Genomic DNA, 19,318 nt, shown 5'->3' with positions numbered 1-19,318 from the left:
CACACTCACATTCAATGATGCTGAGTACCCAAGTAGTTGGTATTTTTTTTTCCCGTGACCAATCCACCTGCCCTACCCTGCACATCTTTGTGTTGTGGGGGTGAGACCTGCTACCTGGCCATCTTTGTGTTAATGTGATGTGAGAGGGGGGAAATAAAACCTTTTCTCAGATCAAAGCGGTTCAGATCTGCAAAACTCTGTCTGGTGCAGACAGCTTCAATTGAGGCATTCGAGAGGGCATTGGAGGGGTATGGGGTAAAAGGTAGGGGAATGGTACCAAGTCGTGATGCTTGTTCCAGACACGATATGCTAAATGGCCCACACTGACTTCAAACTTTTGATACTCCGAATAAACATGGAGCAGCCATGTTTGGAGGCAAATCCAATTTTTTTATTTGTTCATATGAATTTCCAGCACCCAATTAAGGGGCAATTCAGTGTGGCCAATCCACCTACGCTGCACATTTTTGGGTTGTGGGGGTGAAACCCAAGCAAAAACTGGGAAAATGTGCAAACTCCACAAGGACAGTGACCCAGAGCTGGGATCGAACCTGGGACCTCGGTGCCATGAGGCAGCATTGCTAACCACTGTGCCACCGTGCTGCCTGCAGTACATGTGATTGGTTGGTGAATATTTTGTTTATTCAAAACACTGAACTTTTGTGGAGATTATACATGCTCCTGGCTACAGAGAACAAGTCTATAAATTAAGTACCCAATAATTTTTTTCCAAAAGGGGCAATTTAGTGTGGCCATTCCACTGACCCTGCATCTTTGGGTTATGGGGGTGATACCCACGGGGAGAATGTGCAGTCTCCACATGGACAGTGACCGTGGGCCAGGATTGAACTCGGGTCCTCGGCACAGTGAGGCAGCCACCATGTCGCCCTCTGAATCTTTAACTTGGTTTTTCAGCCCATCTCCTAACGTCCACTGTCGGTGAGTGGGTGAAAACTGATATCATTCATTCTTTTGTGTTAAACATGGGCTGTCTTGGTATTACAGTATTGTCACGCTGCACATGCTATTCTCTCCAATCGAAGCACTGGCACATGTTCGACTTGGTCATCGTCCAATCCAGAGACCAAAAGGATGCCTCCTCACCAAAGCGATGACCAATGCAGATGACTGCTGGACAGGCCACTGGCCCATCCACTCCTTCACCAGAAGCAGCGGATGATTAAGAAACTGCTCAGAAGAACGAGCCACAGATGCTAGAGAGCGTCCAACAAAGTCTTCTCCAAAATGTCCATTCTAATGGAGTGGAGGAAAACCATCTGAAGACGGGCATCATCTCTGTTGTGAAGAAACCATTGGTTACAAGACGAATAAGCACCAAGATGTAACGAAAGAATGACCTGACAAGAGGAAAGCTCTCTGCGCCTGGCCAAATGACATAACCAAAGCAGCAAGGCAAAGAGACAAACTAATCAATGAGCTGGCGCGGCATGGTGGCGCAGTGGTTAGTGCTGCTGCCTCGCTGCGCCGAGGACCCAGGTTCGATTCTGGCCCCAGATCACTGTCCGTGTGGAGTTTGCACATTCTCCCCGTGTCTGCATGGATCTTGCCTCTACAACCCAAAGATGTGCAAGGTATGTGGATTGGCCACGCTAAATTGCCCCTTTATTTGGGGGGGGGTGGGGGGGGGGGGGGAAACAAATTCATAGGGGTTGGAGGTACAAAGAAGATTTAGGGAAAGCAATGGTGAACTGTGAAGGCCAAGAAGCTGCAACTCACCCTGGGCTTCTTCAGTGCCACCAAGACAATGTATGGACCCAACACCAGGCCTCAAATTTGTGCAGAGTAAGGATAACCCTCTTGAGAGACCAAAAACATTGACCTTCGGTGGAGAGAACGCTTCAAAGAACTCCTAAACTGTGATGTAATCCTAGATGAGGCTGTTTTCTTTTGAGGAAATTCCCCAACTCTCCATCAGAACTCCCACCAAGTATGGATGAAGTTGAAGTCGCCATTGAATATGTGAAGAATGGATAAGGTGCAGCAGTGGACAGAATTTCTGTTGAGACACTCGAACCTTGAGAAGCGATCATCCGTCATCTCCATCTGGGGCAGAGAAGAAACTCCTGTCGACTCCGGGATGCCAGCATCTTCAAGAATGGAGACCAAGAGGACTGTGGAAACCATTGAGGAAAACTATTGTGGAATCTTCCTACTCCATTGCTGGGAAGATATTTGCTAGCTGCCTTCTCTGGAAAGCCAGTGTGGTGTCTGACCAAAATGTGGAACAGGGGACTGACAGAATTTTCACTGCTTGGAAACCAAGAGAAATGTCATGAGCAACATCAACTACTTAACATGGCCACCATCAATGTAACCAAGCTTTTGATTCAATCAGGAACTGCTATGACCGATCCCGTCCAAAGGCTGGCTGACCAGAGAGCTTCTTCAACATCCCCGACGACTCCACAACCAAGATGTTGGCAACAGTCCTCACCGATCAACCTTTTTTGAGGTAAAGACTTGAGTCGAGAAGGGATGTGGCATCACCCTCGCCCTTTTTCTATGTCTTGATCACCACCATCCTTCACCTTGTGAAGAAATAAATCTTTCCCAGTGGCATGGTCATCGTCGAAAGCAGACTTCAGCCAGTTCCTTGGTGCCGCCTTCACCTTTATGAAAATGGGGAAAATACAACCTCGCGCATGGTCATCGTCCAAAGCGGTGTTTTTAACTTTTCCAGGGCCCACTTCTGCCAACTGGCCGATCTTCGGGACCCATGCCTGTTGACCATGTTTGTTTACCTTTTAATATGGAAGGGGAGCCTGCTTGGTCTTCACAATCTCACTTGAATCAGGTTCAAAAGAGGGGAGGGTAATGCACATATCAGGTGCAGACTTCAGCGAGTTCCTTTGTGCCTCTTCATCTTTATGAAAATGGAAAATACTTCTCGCTCTCTAGTAGATACCTCTTGCAGATTAGCAAAAAACTGAGACTGGATAAAATCAGCATGCAGTTGCTTATTCGTATTGGGTTTGCTTTTAACTTTCTGCTTTGCGTTTATTGCAGAATCTGACCGGCATTTTCTGTGTGCGACCGAAATGCAGCCGAGAGAGGTACAGCCTTTTTAATTCTGCTCATTTTTTTGGGGGGCGGGGCGGGGCGGGGGGGGGGGGGGGGGGGGGGGGGGGGGGGAGGGAAGCCTTTTAAACTGTCGAGGAAGGTATCCTTTTTTAAAATTGAAAATGTGTGAACCAGTTCATGGTAACTTTGTGCTGTTTAGTTGGGCTGTGTATTTTCCAAGATCACTTCATATCAGTCATAGACTGGAGAAGCAAAACCGGCTCTGAATTGCAATTTCAATGTAGCAAATGCAGCAGCTAATTTGAACATGGCAAGATTCCGCAAAGAACAATTAAATAAATAACCAGGTTTAATTTTGGTGTTTTGCTGAATTGATGTTGGAACATGTGAAATTCCATGGGCCTTTTTTTTCGCATTACCTGAAAGTAGATGATGTCTGAGACTGTCTAGATTATGCCGTCTACACTGGCATTTGGATGTCTCAATCGCTGGGCACCAGCTGACATCCACCATGGTGGCATTTTCCAGACACTGCCGACCCAGAGACTGGAAATTCCCACCTAAGGTTTGTTCGCCGTCTTGCCTGTGAAGATTTCCACGGCTGCCGGAACAATGTTGCCTCCAGACATCCGAAGTGTGCTGAGTGACCATTTAAACATTTTTCAAATGAGTTTTGTTCATGCTCAAGAAATCTTGGCACTAATTGTGAATTAGCTGGACAAATTTGAAACATTTCAAAGCCTGATTACTTTGTATTGTAAGAGAATTTCTCTTCTATGAGATTCGGTTGCTTTGGCTGAGAGGACTGTATACAAGTAGCTTAACTGATACGAAACTGATTTTGAACTAGATGAAGGAATTGATGACCAGCACACTTTGAAACTATGAATTTCTTATTATTGTCGACCTGGCCTTTCTTTTGATTTGAGGCTTTTTCTTTTTGCATTAGCTCAATTAGGACTAATTTGTACTGCTGGACTGACCTTTGCTTTTGATCAGAGTTTGCCTCAACAACAACCTCTTGAACTGTTAAACCTTTTTGCCCTGGACGGTGTTCGAGTGCTAATTGGAGGATAATATTAAGCAGGGAGAATTAGTTGAAATTGAGTGTTTCGCTGGATACTTTGCACAAAGCAGTAAGTGGAATTAATCTAATCAACTTGTTTCTTCTCTTCCCCTCCCCCAATCCCCTAGTTTTTGAACAGGCAATACCTGAACAAAAATGACTACGCTGTAAAACCGCCAGAGAAACCAAGGAACTGGGAAGCTGAGTATGTCAGCAGGAAGCAAGAGGACGTTCCCAAAAAATGGGACGCCGATTATATCAGTAGAAAGCAGCAAGAAGAGACCCCTCCTCCTAAAAAGTGGGATGACGAGTATATTGATAAAAAACAGGACAAGGAATCCCCCAAAAAATGGGGTGCAGAGTACGTCAACAGGAAGCTGGAGGAGCAGCCCAAAAAGTGGGATGCACAATGCGTTGATGTGCCAGAGACAAAAAGGTGGGAATCTGGATCGGTTCCAAAAGAATCTGCTGAACCAAAGAGAATTCTGCCCGAGCCCAAAGAGGTGAGAAGGTGGCGGGCTGTTGCTGGCCAGGAAACGCTCGCATGTTATGACTAATGATCCTCTTTTCTTCTCTAGAAACGGGACCGTGCGTTGAAACAGGAAACCGAAGCAAAGCAAGTGGGTAAAATCTGATTTTGCTTTGAAGCACCGACTGTACAGGTGGTGAATGTCACACCATCGTTTTAACTTAGTGTTGGCAACTAATGGTGGGGTGAAGCTTTGCACATGCATCAGAAGGAATTTCTGCTCTTCTAAATTTGCCGTCCGTGGACCTGATTTGTGGGATGAGCCTATAGCCAATCGAGTAGATTTCAATCACTATTTGCTCCCGAATATATGCTTTCTAACCAACTCTACATTAGCAAAAATACTTTTTTCTACCATTTTCTTTTCTCTACGGAGTCCCTACCTTTGGACTGTAGGTAGGGAAGGAGATGTGCTCTAGTGTTAAACTAGCTAGTGTGCTCGGACCCAATTAATTTAAATGGCTAGTGTGGGTGATGTATTGGAGGACAGGCGTGTACTGAGCTTAGCTGAAACGGACTCCTGTGCCCTTTTGTTTTTCTGGTGTGACTTGTTTTCAAATTGGGCTCTTGTCAGCACTGGCTGCTACCGGTTTCTAGATTCCCATACAATTGCAAAAGATTGTTTTTATTTTGGTGCCTGGGGAGGGGCTTTAGTTTTGAATGCCCGGGAACCATGATGACAAAAGGTACTGGATGACCTGTGCGCTGAACTCTCCTTGGGGAAAGTTCACCTTGCTTCTCATTTGGTGTTCCTTTTATTTTCTGCCCTTTGCCTTGAGCAGAATATTTTGCACTATTGGTTGTGGATGCAGGTTATATTTCTCACTGGAATTGGTGACTTGACACCAAAGAAAAGCTTGCAACCACCTCCCTAGCTGGGAATTTTTTTTTCCTTTCCTCTGTTTTTTTTGTGTGGCAAATCTACAATAACATCCAATCATTTCCGTGTAAAAGAAATTGCCAAACGTTAAACGAGCCAACAATCTGGTTGACTAACTGGGACTTGAGGGATGATCTAAAGCACGTGCATTTCTTTGGATCCTGTTTAGCAAATGGGTACTTTTTTTTTGTTGCAACAGTGAGCACCATGAATCACTGGCAGTGCAGTAGCAACTGCTTCTTCAAAGGCAGTGCATGAATTGTCATGCACCTGCATTTTCAAAGGAGTTTACAATGCAATGTTTGTCATTGTCCGAGCAATACTGGATGTTAATTGTAGCAAAAAGTTAATTGTAGCTAGCATTTGCTGCAATAATTGGATGTTATGCTTGCTTTAAGCAGCTGCTGTCTTGGTGTGAATTTTAATACCAAACTGATCTTGTTAACTGGTTAAATTCTTGTTAGGTGTCAAAGGTGGTGCAACAGGTTACTGCAGAATTCTGCTCCACCTCGTCGCTGCCAAATGATCCAGAACTCAGGAGGCAGAAGCTTCAAGACCTGATGTCCCAGATACAAGGGACATGTCATTTCATTCAGGCACGTAGAATTGATTTTCTTTATTGCACATCGTAAATTATTTTCCCAGTGCCCTAATAAAAAATCATCTTGTTGAATTTTTCCTTCACCTATTACGATCCCAGACAAGACCCCAACATATGGCTAGGATACTGGACAGAAACTCCAATATTTTAATTTTGTAAGACTGAGGCAAGGATACCTCTCCCCAGGAGTGATTACACTTTTTAAAAAAAAAATGGGTTATGGTATATTAAAATTTTATTGCAAACACACAAAATTGCAATTATCCCTTAAACAATACTAATTAAAATAGTGGATGAAGGCAGCACGGTGGTGCAGTGGTTAGCACTGCAGCCTCACGGCACCGAGGTCCCAAGTTCGATCCGGCTCTGGGTCACTGCCTGTGTGGAGTTTGCACATTCTCAGTGTTTGCATGGGTTTCGCCCCCACAATCCAAAAGATGTGCAGGGTAGGTGGATTGGCCACACTAAATTGCCCCTTAATTGGGGGAAAATGAATTGGGTACTCAATTTATATTAAAGAAATAGTGAATACAACTGCTATCCATAAGATATATAGGAGCAGAATTAGGCATTCGGCCCATTGTGTCTGCTGTGCCATTCGATCATGGCTGATATGTTCCTCGCCTGTTTCCTACCTATAATGCTACAGACCAAGATTTGGATGGCGAAATAAGCCAATGCATCTATTCCCACTTAAACAAGAATGCTTACTTGCGTTACAAAGACTGAGTCCTTTCAGAACCATGCAGAAACTCTGGCTATATTTCTTTCAAAGCTGTTTCAGCTCCCCTTCTTCTCAGACAGCTCTGCACTGATTTAAAGACTGTTAATCTCTTTAATGGAACTACAGTGAGAGCAAAACTGCTTCACTTCTGGTCACTGTTTCATTTGGTTCACAACAAATGACTTTATCTTGCCAAGCTGAATCTAATTAACTCCACGGGGAATCCCCTTAATCAAAACAACATTCCATTAACCCAAGCTTTTTACGATGGTTTAAACTAGGATTTCTTTCAAAACCTGACTGCAGCATTCTCGCACTAACTCGGGCGTTTAGCCCTTCGTGCAAAATCTGCAAATACTACAAATCTGTCACGGTAGTGGTTAGCACCATTCCCTCACTTCTCCAGTGTCCCAGGTGAGATTCCCGGCTTGGGTCACTGACTGTAGAGTCTGCACGTTCTCTCCGTGTCTGCGTGCGTTTCCTCCGGGACTCCAGTTTCCTTCCACGATCCAAAGATGTGCAGGTTACGTGGATTGGCCATGCTAAATTGCCCTTGGTGTCCAAAACAACAAGTTAGATGAGGTTACTGGGTTAGGATGGAGGTGTGGGTTTAAATAGGGTGCTTTTTGCAAGGGCTGGTACAGACTTGATGGGCCGAATGGCCTCCTTTTGTACTAAATTATAGGGTGCTCTTTGCAAGGGCTGGTTCAGACTTGATGGGCCAAATTTCCTCCTTCTGCACTGTAAATTGTGATGCTATGACACATCTGAAATTCCTTCACTTATCACAGCACACAGTTGCTCTTTGTAACAACAAGGTAGTGTCATAGACTTGAAATGGTAAAATATACTTGTTAGTGAAACTAAAGCCCATGGGATTCTGAGAACTAGTGGCAGTGTGGAAAGAATTGAAGGGACAGAATGTGGAGTGGTGGTGTGAAGTGTGATTTCCCCACGCCCCTTGGGACCCTGGATTTGGGTACTTGGTGTACTTTCAAGGTTTGCAGATGACTCAATGAGTAGTAGACTTTCAGAGATCGTGGGTGAGCTGTGCAAGTGCATGTTGGCAAGGAGAATGAGAAGAGACTTAAAAAAATATATATAGTAAAATTTGAAATGGTACAGGCAAGAGATCTGTGTATAAACCTTTTGAACTTGGCAAGACCGGCTGAGAAGAGGGCTGTTTTAATCAAATAATTTATAATAGAGGCAGAAGTGACTTTTGTATCGAACTGCAGAGTACGTACTCCACATGACCTGCAGCGGTGGCTGGCATCACGATGAGCAATAAATGACGGCCTTGGCCAGGGATGTTTGTGTTCCTTGAACAAATTGGAATAGTCATGCTGCACTTTTACAAAAAGTGGTTAGATCCAGATCTCAACTGGGGTATTGTTGAATTCTGGATGCAACTATAAGGACTACGTTCATGGGGAATGAGATCCCTTGGATTTCAACGTTTACTAAATCACAGTACAGACATGTGCTGAATATTGCTTTCTGTTGATAACCACTGTTTAGATAGAGACCAAGTGACCAGAAACAAGTCATTATTTTTTTTACCAGCTATTTCTGTTCCGTTCTCTAGTCTGCTATGAATTGATAGGTGCTTTATTTTTCCGTTAAATAAAATTCGAATGGCATACTGCTCCAATCATTTGAACCTCTAGTTAACATGTGTATTCACACCTATCTAATCCCCTGGCATCTACTTAGCTGTGAATCATTTGAAGTTACCCAAAGTCCGAGGTTGTCTAAAATACTTTGGTCGCACAAAAGTGGGTTTCCTAGTCAAGTGAGGGACTTTTAAAAATTTTTTATTGTGAGCTCTGGTAACTTTCTGAAACTGCTTTGAACAAATTGTTAAAATTAAAATCCTAGGATTCTATGTTGGATTCTGACACCTCTTCACAAAGTGCGATTGGATCACAAAAGGCTGCAATCTTGCTCAATGCTGCAGGTATGACTCTCTTCTCCCTCCCCTTCCTAAGATAAGCTTTGTTATAGGACCTCACAGTGCAAGATAACAGGCATGCGTCCATTTTAATCTAAAGCTACGCTCATTTGTTTGTGCTTGGATATCTGAAGTTGGGTTTTGATGAGTCAGAGCAAGGAGTTTATTTAAAACTTAATGTGAGTTAACACTGTTGCTATGTGACATCTGCCATCAAGAAATTGTTCACTTGAGGTGTGTGTGTGTGCTCCAAGAGTTTTGGGGAAGGAGGAAAGCAGAAGGCTTATGTTTGAGCATTGGTAAGGACCTGCTGCTCTTCTGGCACGCTACCCAATATCCACATGCATCCCACCGGAATAGCGTAATTCTAAGATTTTATGAATGAAGTTCTCAGTTTTGTGTAGGGAGATGAGTTAAATGCTGCTCCAGTTTTTTAGACACTGGAACAAAGGATTTAATTGCTGTTGAAACATAAATATGGATCTGGCTTTTTGTCCTTTGGTCGGATAGACCAAGCTTCTGATTTAAAAAAAAAAAAAAAAATAATTAAATTTGGAGTACCCAATTAATTTTTTCCAATGATCAACCACTTACCCTGCACATTTTTTTGGGTTGTGGGAGTGAAACTCTCGCAAACACTGAGGATGTCCACTATGACCCGGAGCTGGGATCGAATGTGGGACCTCGGTGCCGTGAGGCAGCAATGCTAACCACTGCGCCACTGTGCTGCCCTTGATGATATATTTTTTTTTTAAACCCCTCGGCCTCATTGAAATAGCTTGGCAGTGGCTTGCTGCTTTCCAGTACAATTAGTGATGAGGTAAAGGAGAGAGAATTGCTCTGATCTTTAGCTGCTGCGGGCTGTATGTGATGAGGTAGAACTTTTGGACTGAGGTGGAACTGTGGGATGTTGTTTTGCACTTTGATATCTTGTATTAAGTTTCCTGAATTTTGGGGAGCCCCAATGCAACCGCTTGGCCCTTCACCAATCCGATGGTTTAAAAAAAAAAGTAGCTCCCTATTTATCCAGTATGTGAAATGGACTTTCAAGGACTTTAAAAGAAATATTTGCGCTCCCTTCTGACACTTTGCTCCTGGTCACCCAGTACATCAATTGTGTTGTTTGAATTTCCGTGGCTTAATCCCTCCCTGTCATGAACTTGTTCCCCCTGCCAAATCTCTACATTCCCCTGACTGGTCTCTCCTGTATTTAATCCTCCATCTTCTCTTCTATCAACTTGGGCTGCATTCCCTCATCTCGCGCTCTCGGGCTCTGGCTCACACACACACATAAGCATCTGTGGAGAGAGAGTTGACGTTGCATCCGTTGGGGGTGAGGGTTTGGTTTTGAGCAGACCTGCTGCGTTTTCGCAGCATTTTTCTATTTTGGTGTCAAGATTTCCAGCAGCTGCAGTCTTTTTGCTTTTATTTTGCATAGTAAGCACTAGTTGATCACCTTAGTCCCACAATAGGGTTAACTAAGTGGGGCTTTTGTGTTGCCTTTTGAAGCGTAACAATTTATTCTGGATTGTTGGCTCTCCGAAGGAAAAAGTACACTATTTAATGACCGTGCTATTTTGTAGTGAGTGCTTGTAGAGTTCATTTGCTAATGATCTCCGTTCTTCAAACATCAAACCATGACCTACTGAAGCATCTTGAACCTATCACTGATTTGCATATAAGGTGAAAATCTTAACTTCAAACGTGTACTGATTGTGAATCACTCTGCTCAAAATTTGGTGTGCTGAACCGTTCCCTTAATCATCACCAGTAAATGCGTAACAATGCAGTGGATGCATTGGACACACTGGCATTTGCCTCTCTTTCCCCCCCCCCCCCCCCCCCCCCCCCCCCCGCTTCCAGATGAATTATATCATGCATATTATTTCTGGAATACTACAGTCCATGCTGCTCCCTGTCCTGGCAAACATCTCTCCTCCACATATCTGCCAACTTGCAATGATCCACAAAATAATAGAAACGGTTTGCAATGCCCCCCCATCTGCCACTTAATGAGCTATCTCACCCAAGTGATCCCATCAACAAGGCCACTCTGGAAAAACCTTCCCACACAGGACTTCAATGCAAATTCCACCTGGCAAATGAATGGGAATCATTGAACATGACTGACAAGTGCCTGGTTTCAACCTTCTGGCCCCTGCTTGGCCAACCTCCGCAGGTGAGGCATTATTGCCAGCCTGATGTGTGCCTGTGGGAGACGGCAAACTATGCACCACATCATAGAATGACCAATCCACCCACTCAGCGGAGGCCTATCCGCACTCTACACAGCAGGGCTGGAAGAAACCGCTTGGCTTTGGGGACTTTTGCATTCACTAAATAAGTAATTACCTCTGTCCCAAAGTAGTTTACAATAAAAGGAAGCACTTCTTTTGAGGCAGGACTGAAATACCAGCAGTTGAAATGAAATAAAAATCACTTATTGTCACAAGTAGGCTAAAAATGAGAAACAGAAAATGCTGGAAATACTCTGAAGGGCTGGCAGTTCCCATCATCAGGTTTCCTTGTTCCACAGATGCTGCTAGACCTGTGCACGTTTTTCTTTTTTTTAAACTAAGTTTTATTGAGGTATTTTAGGCATATAGAAAAAGTGACTTTGTACAAGGAGGAAAAAGTCAAGACACAAATTAAACATAGTGCAAACTACGGCTCCGTTCACGCACGGATATGCCTCAATATCCCGTGCACTGTTTTTCTAACTATTATCAAACACCGACTCTAGGAAATGGCCAGTTTTTTTTGCACAGGTCCAATATATGGTGCTTGGGAGATAAAAAAAATCATTAAATAATGTTAGTAGACTGATGGATATTGGCCAAGATGCCAGGTGAACCCGCGTGCTCCAGCGTCATAGTTTCTTTCTAAAGTGACTATGAAGGCACAGACTTTTGTATGTTTCAGTCAGTGCAGCAGAGATCTGCCTATTATGTACTCCAGCCTCTGGGTCACGCTGATGGAATTTGGCATTGCTACGACATTCACTTACTTCTCCATATTTCACAATTGCCTTGAGTCTTTATAGAAGCCGAAGTAACCCCTTGCTATGACTCATTAATAACCATAGAGGGGGCTTACCATTTGTATCGGTCAGTTTCCTCCTTGTCCACTGTGCCAGCTAGTCTAATGTGCTTTTCTTGACAGTTCCAAAACAACAGAAGCAACAAAACAAGACTGAAACCATTCCATCTCCACCCAAGGTAAGAACTAACTTGGCTAAGTGTTGAAAGGCAGTTTGGTGACTTTGACTGATGGAACTCTGCTGATGGCTATTGTACTCCGCATTGGGAGTTAGAATTCTAGTTTACCATTGCTGCCCAGTGAAAGCTTCTGCTGGAGGGCATTGTGATTGGAATTGAATAGTTTGTTCAGGAAGGAGGTAGTTTGTTTTAAAACTTGGGCAATTCAATGTCCGTGAGCTCTCGTACAGCCTAATTAGTACAGCTAACAGTTTGTGCACAGTGCCATGTTTTTTCATTTAAAACATATTTTGGAGCTGCTATTGTAATGGTTTTTAATTTGAATTAGTGCAAAATTGCACAAATTTCATACTGATGGGTTGGTTGGATTCTGAGATTTGAGTAGTGCTGTTCGGCTATTGGGGCCTCATGTTGACTTGTCTATTGTTCTGGACCATAGTGGGAGTGTGCAGTCCATTCCCGCCCCACTCAACACTGGTCATAACAAGTTTAAATGCCTACCTTGTCCACAAAACTGACCATCTCTTTTGATGCTGTTGTTCCCCGCATAAAAAGACATAACCAAGCTTCTTTCAGTGAACACACATTTAGAAGTATTACTTTTTCCTGGAGGAGGGGGGAAATTAGATATTGGAAACCCGCTCTCGCTCTCTTTTAAAAACTCCAGGATGTCGACACTGTTGATCCAGTAGAATTCTTGTCACAGTAGATCTAGAAGTTCTTGCAGACCAGTTTCGTGTCCTTGATGACTCTTATCACAACTAAAAGGTTATTCTGTTGATGTTTTTGTTTCTAAGGCTGCTGCATGTAACACTGGGGGATAGGGAGAGTGTCATCTTACGACCCCTACAGTGCAGAGGGAGGGCTATTGAGTCTTCACTGACCCTGTGAAAGAGCACCCCACCCTATCTCAACCCCTTAACCTGCCCATCTTTGGACCCGAAGGAGCCAAATCCACCTGACCTTCAAGTCTTGGATTGTGGGAGTAAACCCCGCAGACATGGGAGAACATGTAAACTTCACGCATAGAGACAGCCACCAATGGTCAAAATCAAACTCTGGTCCCTGGTGCTGTGAAGCAACAGTGCTAGCCACTGTGCTGGCCATTGCTGTCGCTTTCTGCAGCCTTCTAAAGCATGCACACAGCTTTTCAAAGAATAAAAATAGTCAGAAAATACCCCTGGCAGGTGCTCTTTTTTTTTTTAAAAAGAAGAAAAAATGGAGTCTTTGACCTGGTAACAGCAGCTCCTTGTTAAGACTATGTACCTCTTGCCTCTCGAGGTGACTCCTGCTGGACAGCTATCTGTTGACCTGTCGTCTCCTGAATAATGGCATATTTGGGGTGGGGGAGGTCTGAAGGGAGAATGTCCTTTAAATATTTTCCAAAACTGGTTGTTCAGAAGCTTGTCACCCTGTTAAACTGAGAATTTCTGACCATAGCTAATCTTCCCTTCTATGTCACTCCAAAGAATGTTAGATGGAAAATCAGTTTTCGCATTATAAACAGCTGTTTTTAATGTGGGGGAAACCACCTCAATTCTGGCTCTATTTGTGAAAGGTTCTGGTTACAACTTAAGTTGATTTGATGCAGTGCACTGATTTATAAATGGCATAATAAAACATTGCATTTCAAATTGTCTAATTTGATATAAATGTCACATCTACTTGTTACCTGGACTAGTGTCTTTGAAATTATTCTGACATTAGATCAATCTAGTTTATTAGCCCCTGCACTCACCCTTGATTTGCCCACCATTTATTTACTCCCATAACTTTTTGAGAAAACATTATTTGATTTGATTCTCTGAAAATTCTTGTAGATTTGCTTATGCCACTTTATTTAGAGGATATAAGGTGTTTTTTCTTTTTCTTGGTCCTGACTCCGACCACACTAGTTCTGATTGAAAATAAAAATTGATCAAAATGCCTAGTTGTTTGAATGTTGTTTCACATTGCTCCTTTCCTAGTCGAGGCAGGAAATGACAACATATCTTTCCCACTGACAAACTCTCTTAACACTATGCATTTGCCAAATAGTATACCTACCAGAGCCCACTGTACTTGCAACATAAGCTGACATGGCTGAACTGAGTGTAGCAAATGAACATCCGATTCTTGCTGACTTGTCTGGGCTGTGTACAGCTGTCAATATGCGGACTAGCCCAAGTCGTGTTGGAAGCATGTTTAATGGGAATCGTTTGGAAAGCGGGGAACTTGCATTTTGTGCAGTTCATTGGAAGGATGTTTAATGGGAATCGTTTGGGAAGTGGGGAACTTGTATTTTGTGCAGTTCGTTTTCCCTTAAGTCATTAGTCACCTATCAGCCCACTCCACCAGCTTGACTTAGACCTTTCTGATACTCTTTCGCAGACTGCTTCAGAATTGAATGTCCTTTCCAATATCGGGGCGAGTTCAGGTTCAGATGATCAGTCTTCGCTATCTGGTTCCACATCTGATCTTTCAGGGCAAACGCCACAGGTAAGACATTATAACTGACTTCCCTGCCTCAATCATTCCTACTTCATGTGACATTGTTCTATCAACTATCTGGAACGCTAGTCTTGTGGGTGGAGTTGACACTCTACCCTATGTGTATTTGCAAATGGCAGAACAAAGGGATATGACATAATACAGCCACCTTGTGATCTTCAACACCAAACTAAATGTTAGGTGGACCAAGTTAACATTTGGTAAGTCTGGCTTGATGCAGTCAGTTGAGCCACACAGCAGGTAAACAGTTGTTAGATATACTTAATAAACAAACATTTTCAAGCCTACCAGTGGTCTTACAAAATTGATACTTTGAGCCATCAACATCTCCTGAGTGAAGTGCTGAAAAGGTTTTCTAGCTGTTAAGTACCAGATTATCCTCCTTTAGACAGCTCTTATTATCTTTCAGCCAATTATTAAAGGATTCCCAAACAAAATAAGAGATCTACCAACTTTAATAGACAAGCTATACCAAGTGCTCTGAGCAGTCCTATTGGGAGAAAATCCATTTATCTTCTGTGCATTAACCATTTTAACAGTACCTTAAGCTGTATGTTTATTAACTGCTGTCTTCGCCTGTTCTGCCACCTTCAATGATCTATGCACATATGCACCTCTGCACCTGGACCCCACTAAGAATTATACCTCTTATTTTATATTGTCAATGTTCTTCCTAACAAAATGCATCGCCTCGCACCCTATGCACATATGAACCTCTGCACCTGGACCCCACTAAGAATTATACCTCTTATTTTATATTGTCAATGTTCTTCCTAACAAAATGCATCGCCTCGCACCCTTTTCTCCGCATTGAATTTCATGAGTCACCTATCAGCCCACTCCACCAGCTTGACTTGGACCTTTCTGATAATGAAGGAAGACTAGTAATTTTAAAATGGTTAGGCTTGACTCTTGTCTCTATCCCTAGAATTCGGCCGCACGCAATTCAGAAAATGAAGCATACATTCCGCCACCGCAGTTGTACCAAGCGAGCACACCAATCAGTGAATCTTTAACACAAAAGTCCCTGGAGACAAATCAGGTGAGTGCTTTTTTTGTGGTTTGACTACCTGAAGTACAAAGTCTCCACTCCAGTCCAGGTCTTTCTGTCTGCCAAATCTTGTGTGTTCAGTAAATTCTGCACATTACAATCCAGCATCTAGCTCTAAATAATTTGGGGAAAGGTTGTTTCTTAGTCACTGACTAGTATATAGGTTGGGGGGGGGGGGAATGGAAATATTGGTTGCACACTGGTTAGCACTGTTGCCTCTCTGCTCCTGGGTACCAGAACAGGCCCTGGAGTGTGGTGACTAAGGGCTTTTCACAGTAACTTCATTGCAGCGTAGATGTAAGCCTATTTGTAGCAATAATAAACATTTATATGAGTGATTTGAAGATGAGTTTCTGCCTCTCCTTAATGGGGACAGTGAATATAGTTGTGTGCCTTGTGCATATTACACCTTACTGACAGGTTAGAATTGTGGTTGTAATGTTCTTGTCAGATGGCCTGATTTTGTATTACAAGAGGACTTGTAGCTAAAGATATAAACAATTTATTAACATTAACTGTGGGTAAACTATATACAAAACAACAGATGAATGACAGAAAAATATCAAGCACACGCAATCTCCAGCCGGTCTGAGGGGTCACCTGACTCTAACATTCACTTGTATACTAGTGAGACTCCTAGTGGTCAGTCAGTGAATTACAAGACAATCATGATATCACTACCGTGGTGTGCTTGCTAGTTTAGTGTAAACTCTTAGTTTTTAATGGGATTTGTCAAGGGTTAGTGAGAAAATATATAAATATAGAGCACCATTGTATTTACACAAGCTATTTTTGTTGAGATCGTGGAACAACCAGGTGATGCTGCTTTCATGTTGGCCATGTGTGACCCTGAATGTCAAATGGATAATTCCATTAAACTGAATCGCCTCACTATAATGCCCTCGCTCCAATTGCAAATCTAATTGATTTTTAGTCTTCAATGTCTTCACCATCATATGAAGTCTTGTTTATATCCTTTTGTTGGAAGGGATGTTCTCCTGAGAAGCATCTCCATTTACATAGAATTTACAGTGCAGAAGCAGGCCATTCAGCCCATTGAGTCTGCACCGGCCCTTGGAGGAGCACCCCATTTAAGCCCACATCTCCACCCTATCCCTGTAGCCCCATAACCCAGTAACTCCACCCAACCTTTTTGGACACTTGAGGCCAATTTATCATGGCCAATCCACCTAACCTGCGCATCTTTGGACTGTGGGAGGGAACCGGGGCACCCGGAGGAAACCCATGCACACACTGGGAGAACAAGCAGACTCCGCACAGACAGTGACCCAAGTCGGGAATTGAACTTGGGACCCTGGAGCTGTGAAGCAAATGTACTAACCACTGCTATTGTGCTGCCCATAACCTTTATGGTACCATTGACCACATGTTTCTGGATTGAGTAAATTGCAGAGAAATTCCTTCTGTCACAACTGACCGCTCTTAACAGGTAAAGAGAACAGCAGTTCGTTCTGCATGATGAGAGTTTGCTGATTGTTTGGAAAGAACTTTGGTAGAGGTGTTGCCATGGAGAATGCAGCAGGGAAGATGAACTGCCAATCCTTTGTTCAAATTAAAACCAGGAAGGTTGATGCTGGTCAAGGCAGTGCTATTAGGAATCAACCAGGAAATTGGATGTCCCAAGTTTTTGTTTAATAATTATTAATGTCGGGCAGCACAGTGGTTAGCACTGCTGCCTCACGGCACCGAGGTCCCAGGTTTGATCTGAGCTCTAGGTCACTGTGTGGAGTTTGCACGTTCTCTCCATGTCTGCGTGGGTTTCCTCTGGGTGTTCTGGTTTCCTTCCGCAGTCCAAAGATGTGCAGGTTAGGTGGATTGGCCATACTAAATTGCCCTTAGTGACCAAAAAAGGTTAGGAGGGGTTAATTGGGTTACGGGGATAGGGTGGAAATGGGGGCTTAAGTGGGTCAGTGCAGACTCGATGGGCCGAATGGCCTCCTGCACTGTATGGTCTATGTAACCCAAAAATATGCAGGGTAGGTGGATTGGCCGTGCTAAATTGCCCCTTAATTCGGAACAAAATGAATTGGGTACATTTAAAAAAAAACAAAATAATTATTAATGTCACCAGTAGGCTTGCATTAGCACTGCAATGAAGTTACTGTGAAAATCCCCTAGTCGCCACACTCTGGCACCTGTTCGGGTACACTGAGGGAGAATTCAATGTCCAATTCACCAACTAGCATCTTTTGGGAACTTTGGTGGAAAAAGGCACAAATCGTGGACATCCTCTTCCTGTCTGCTAAGAGCAGGCCCTGTGTGTGAATATATGTGGCTTCTAGTGTGCCAGAATGAGCTTGACTGATTATCTTTAAAATTGGTTTTCAGTGTAAATCTTAGCATGGGATTGAGTTGTTAACAAATGTTGCTGAATCACATCTGTTTTTGGCGATTGGGTGTAGTCGGTACTTCTGTTGCGAATGTCTGAAGGAAATGCTGTTTGATATGATCTGCCAGTTGTTGGGATGTTTGCCCTGAATACCTGGTGTCTCGCCAATGCTGAAAATCATGGACCACATTCCTCTGTGCGATCAGCAGGAGATATCTCTTTTGATGCCAGCATCCTGTGACTGGAAAATACCACTCTTGCTGCTGCATGGTAATAGTGTGAAACGGCTAGCTGCACCTGCTAGGTTTTTGATGCACCTTCATACTCTTCTAGACTGGGCAAGTCTGAAAGTGGCAGCCTTGGGGTCATTCTATTTTTTAAGAAGGTACTATATTCCAAACATGTTCAACATAACAAACTTTTAGTGTATACAGTTGGTATATTCTCCTTTCTCCCCCCCCCCCCCCCAAAGAACGCAAGGGCATGGTTTTCCTGCCCCCTCCCACACACCCAATCATTGGGCCCAAGTGGACCCTGTACGTCACCGTAAAACTGTATAAGACTGTTCTTGCACAGAAGGAGGTTTAGTTCACTCGGCGCATTACTTTACACAAAGCCCCCATCCTGTCTCCCTCCTCCCACTTCTGCTTGATCCTTTTCACGAAGGTCATGCCCTGCTCTCCCAACCACCCATATGTCCACCACCACAATCCAGGAGCAAACTTCTCTCCAAAAGGGTTTATTCCAGTTCCTGAGGGAATGAGGGCAGCTTCTTGAGTCCCACACCTGCCAGTCTCTGAACTTTCCCTCGTGGGAGCTCGAACTTCTGCCGCAATTCCTCCAGCCCAGCAAACGTGCCCTCCATAAACCTCCTGACCTCTCACTAGCCCTTCCTCCTGTACACCCCATCCATCTCCCTTGGCGCAAACCTATGATTCTGACACAGTGGAGTAATCGCCGATATGTGCCCCGCTTGCCTTATCAGCTGGTTCCCAATTCTTTATGGACGATTACTCCACCGCACTACTCGTGTTATTCCTGATCGCGCGCGGCAGCGAGTATGTCACAAGGGCCCTCGCATGACGACTTATCAAACTGGACTCGATCTGCCCCCTCCCTCCCCCATCATCTCTTCCATCATCTCTTCGGGAGAGCCAGTCCCCTTTCTTGCCTCTGCCTTTGCAACAGAGCCCTAATAACCCTCGGCCCCCTCCCTGGCCACTCAAACTCCGAGATTAATGCATCTACCTTCTGAGAAGGCCTTGGAGGAAAATCAGGAGGGACTGAAAAACAAGCTGGAATCTTGGCAGTGCGTTTAACGGGGAGGGAACAGGTGGTAAAGATAATGTTAAATGCAGAACATCCCACCATTTAAGGTCCCCCATAACCACCTCCACCAACTCATCAGCCAAA

General features: G+C 43.8%; 1 protein-coding gene across 6 annotated transcripts in view; it reads left to right on the top strand.

Annotated features, from left to right (window-relative positions):
• caprin2 (caprin family member 2) overlaps positions 1-19,318 on the top strand; it is a 70,163-nt gene that overhangs the window by 8,455 nt on the left and 42,390 nt on the right. For all 6 annotated transcript variants that reach the window (XM_038781115.1, XM_038781112.1, XM_038781113.1 and 3 more), the window contains exons 7-14: positions 3,028-3,074; positions 4,237-4,611; positions 4,687-4,728; positions 5,982-6,113; positions 8,724-8,802; positions 11,959-12,014; positions 14,385-14,492; positions 15,433-15,546. In XM_038781115.1, coding sequence (XP_038637043.1) covers positions 3,028-3,074; positions 4,237-4,611; positions 4,687-4,728; positions 5,982-6,113; positions 8,724-8,802; positions 11,959-12,014; positions 14,385-14,492; positions 15,433-15,546 — 953 coding nt within the window. The remainder of the gene's footprint in view (positions 1-3,027; positions 3,075-4,236; positions 4,612-4,686; positions 4,729-5,981; positions 6,114-8,723; positions 8,803-11,958; positions 12,015-14,384; positions 14,493-15,432; positions 15,547-19,318) is intronic.

This window comes from Scyliorhinus canicula, chromosome 20, assembly GCF_902713615.1.
Source record: "Scyliorhinus canicula chromosome 20, sScyCan1.1, whole genome shotgun sequence".
NCBI lineage: Eukaryota > Metazoa > Chordata > Chondrichthyes > Carcharhiniformes > Scyliorhinidae > Scyliorhinus > Scyliorhinus canicula.
The sequence above is the reverse complement of the archived record's forward strand: the minus strand, read 5'-3'. Positions and strand labels throughout refer to the sequence as shown.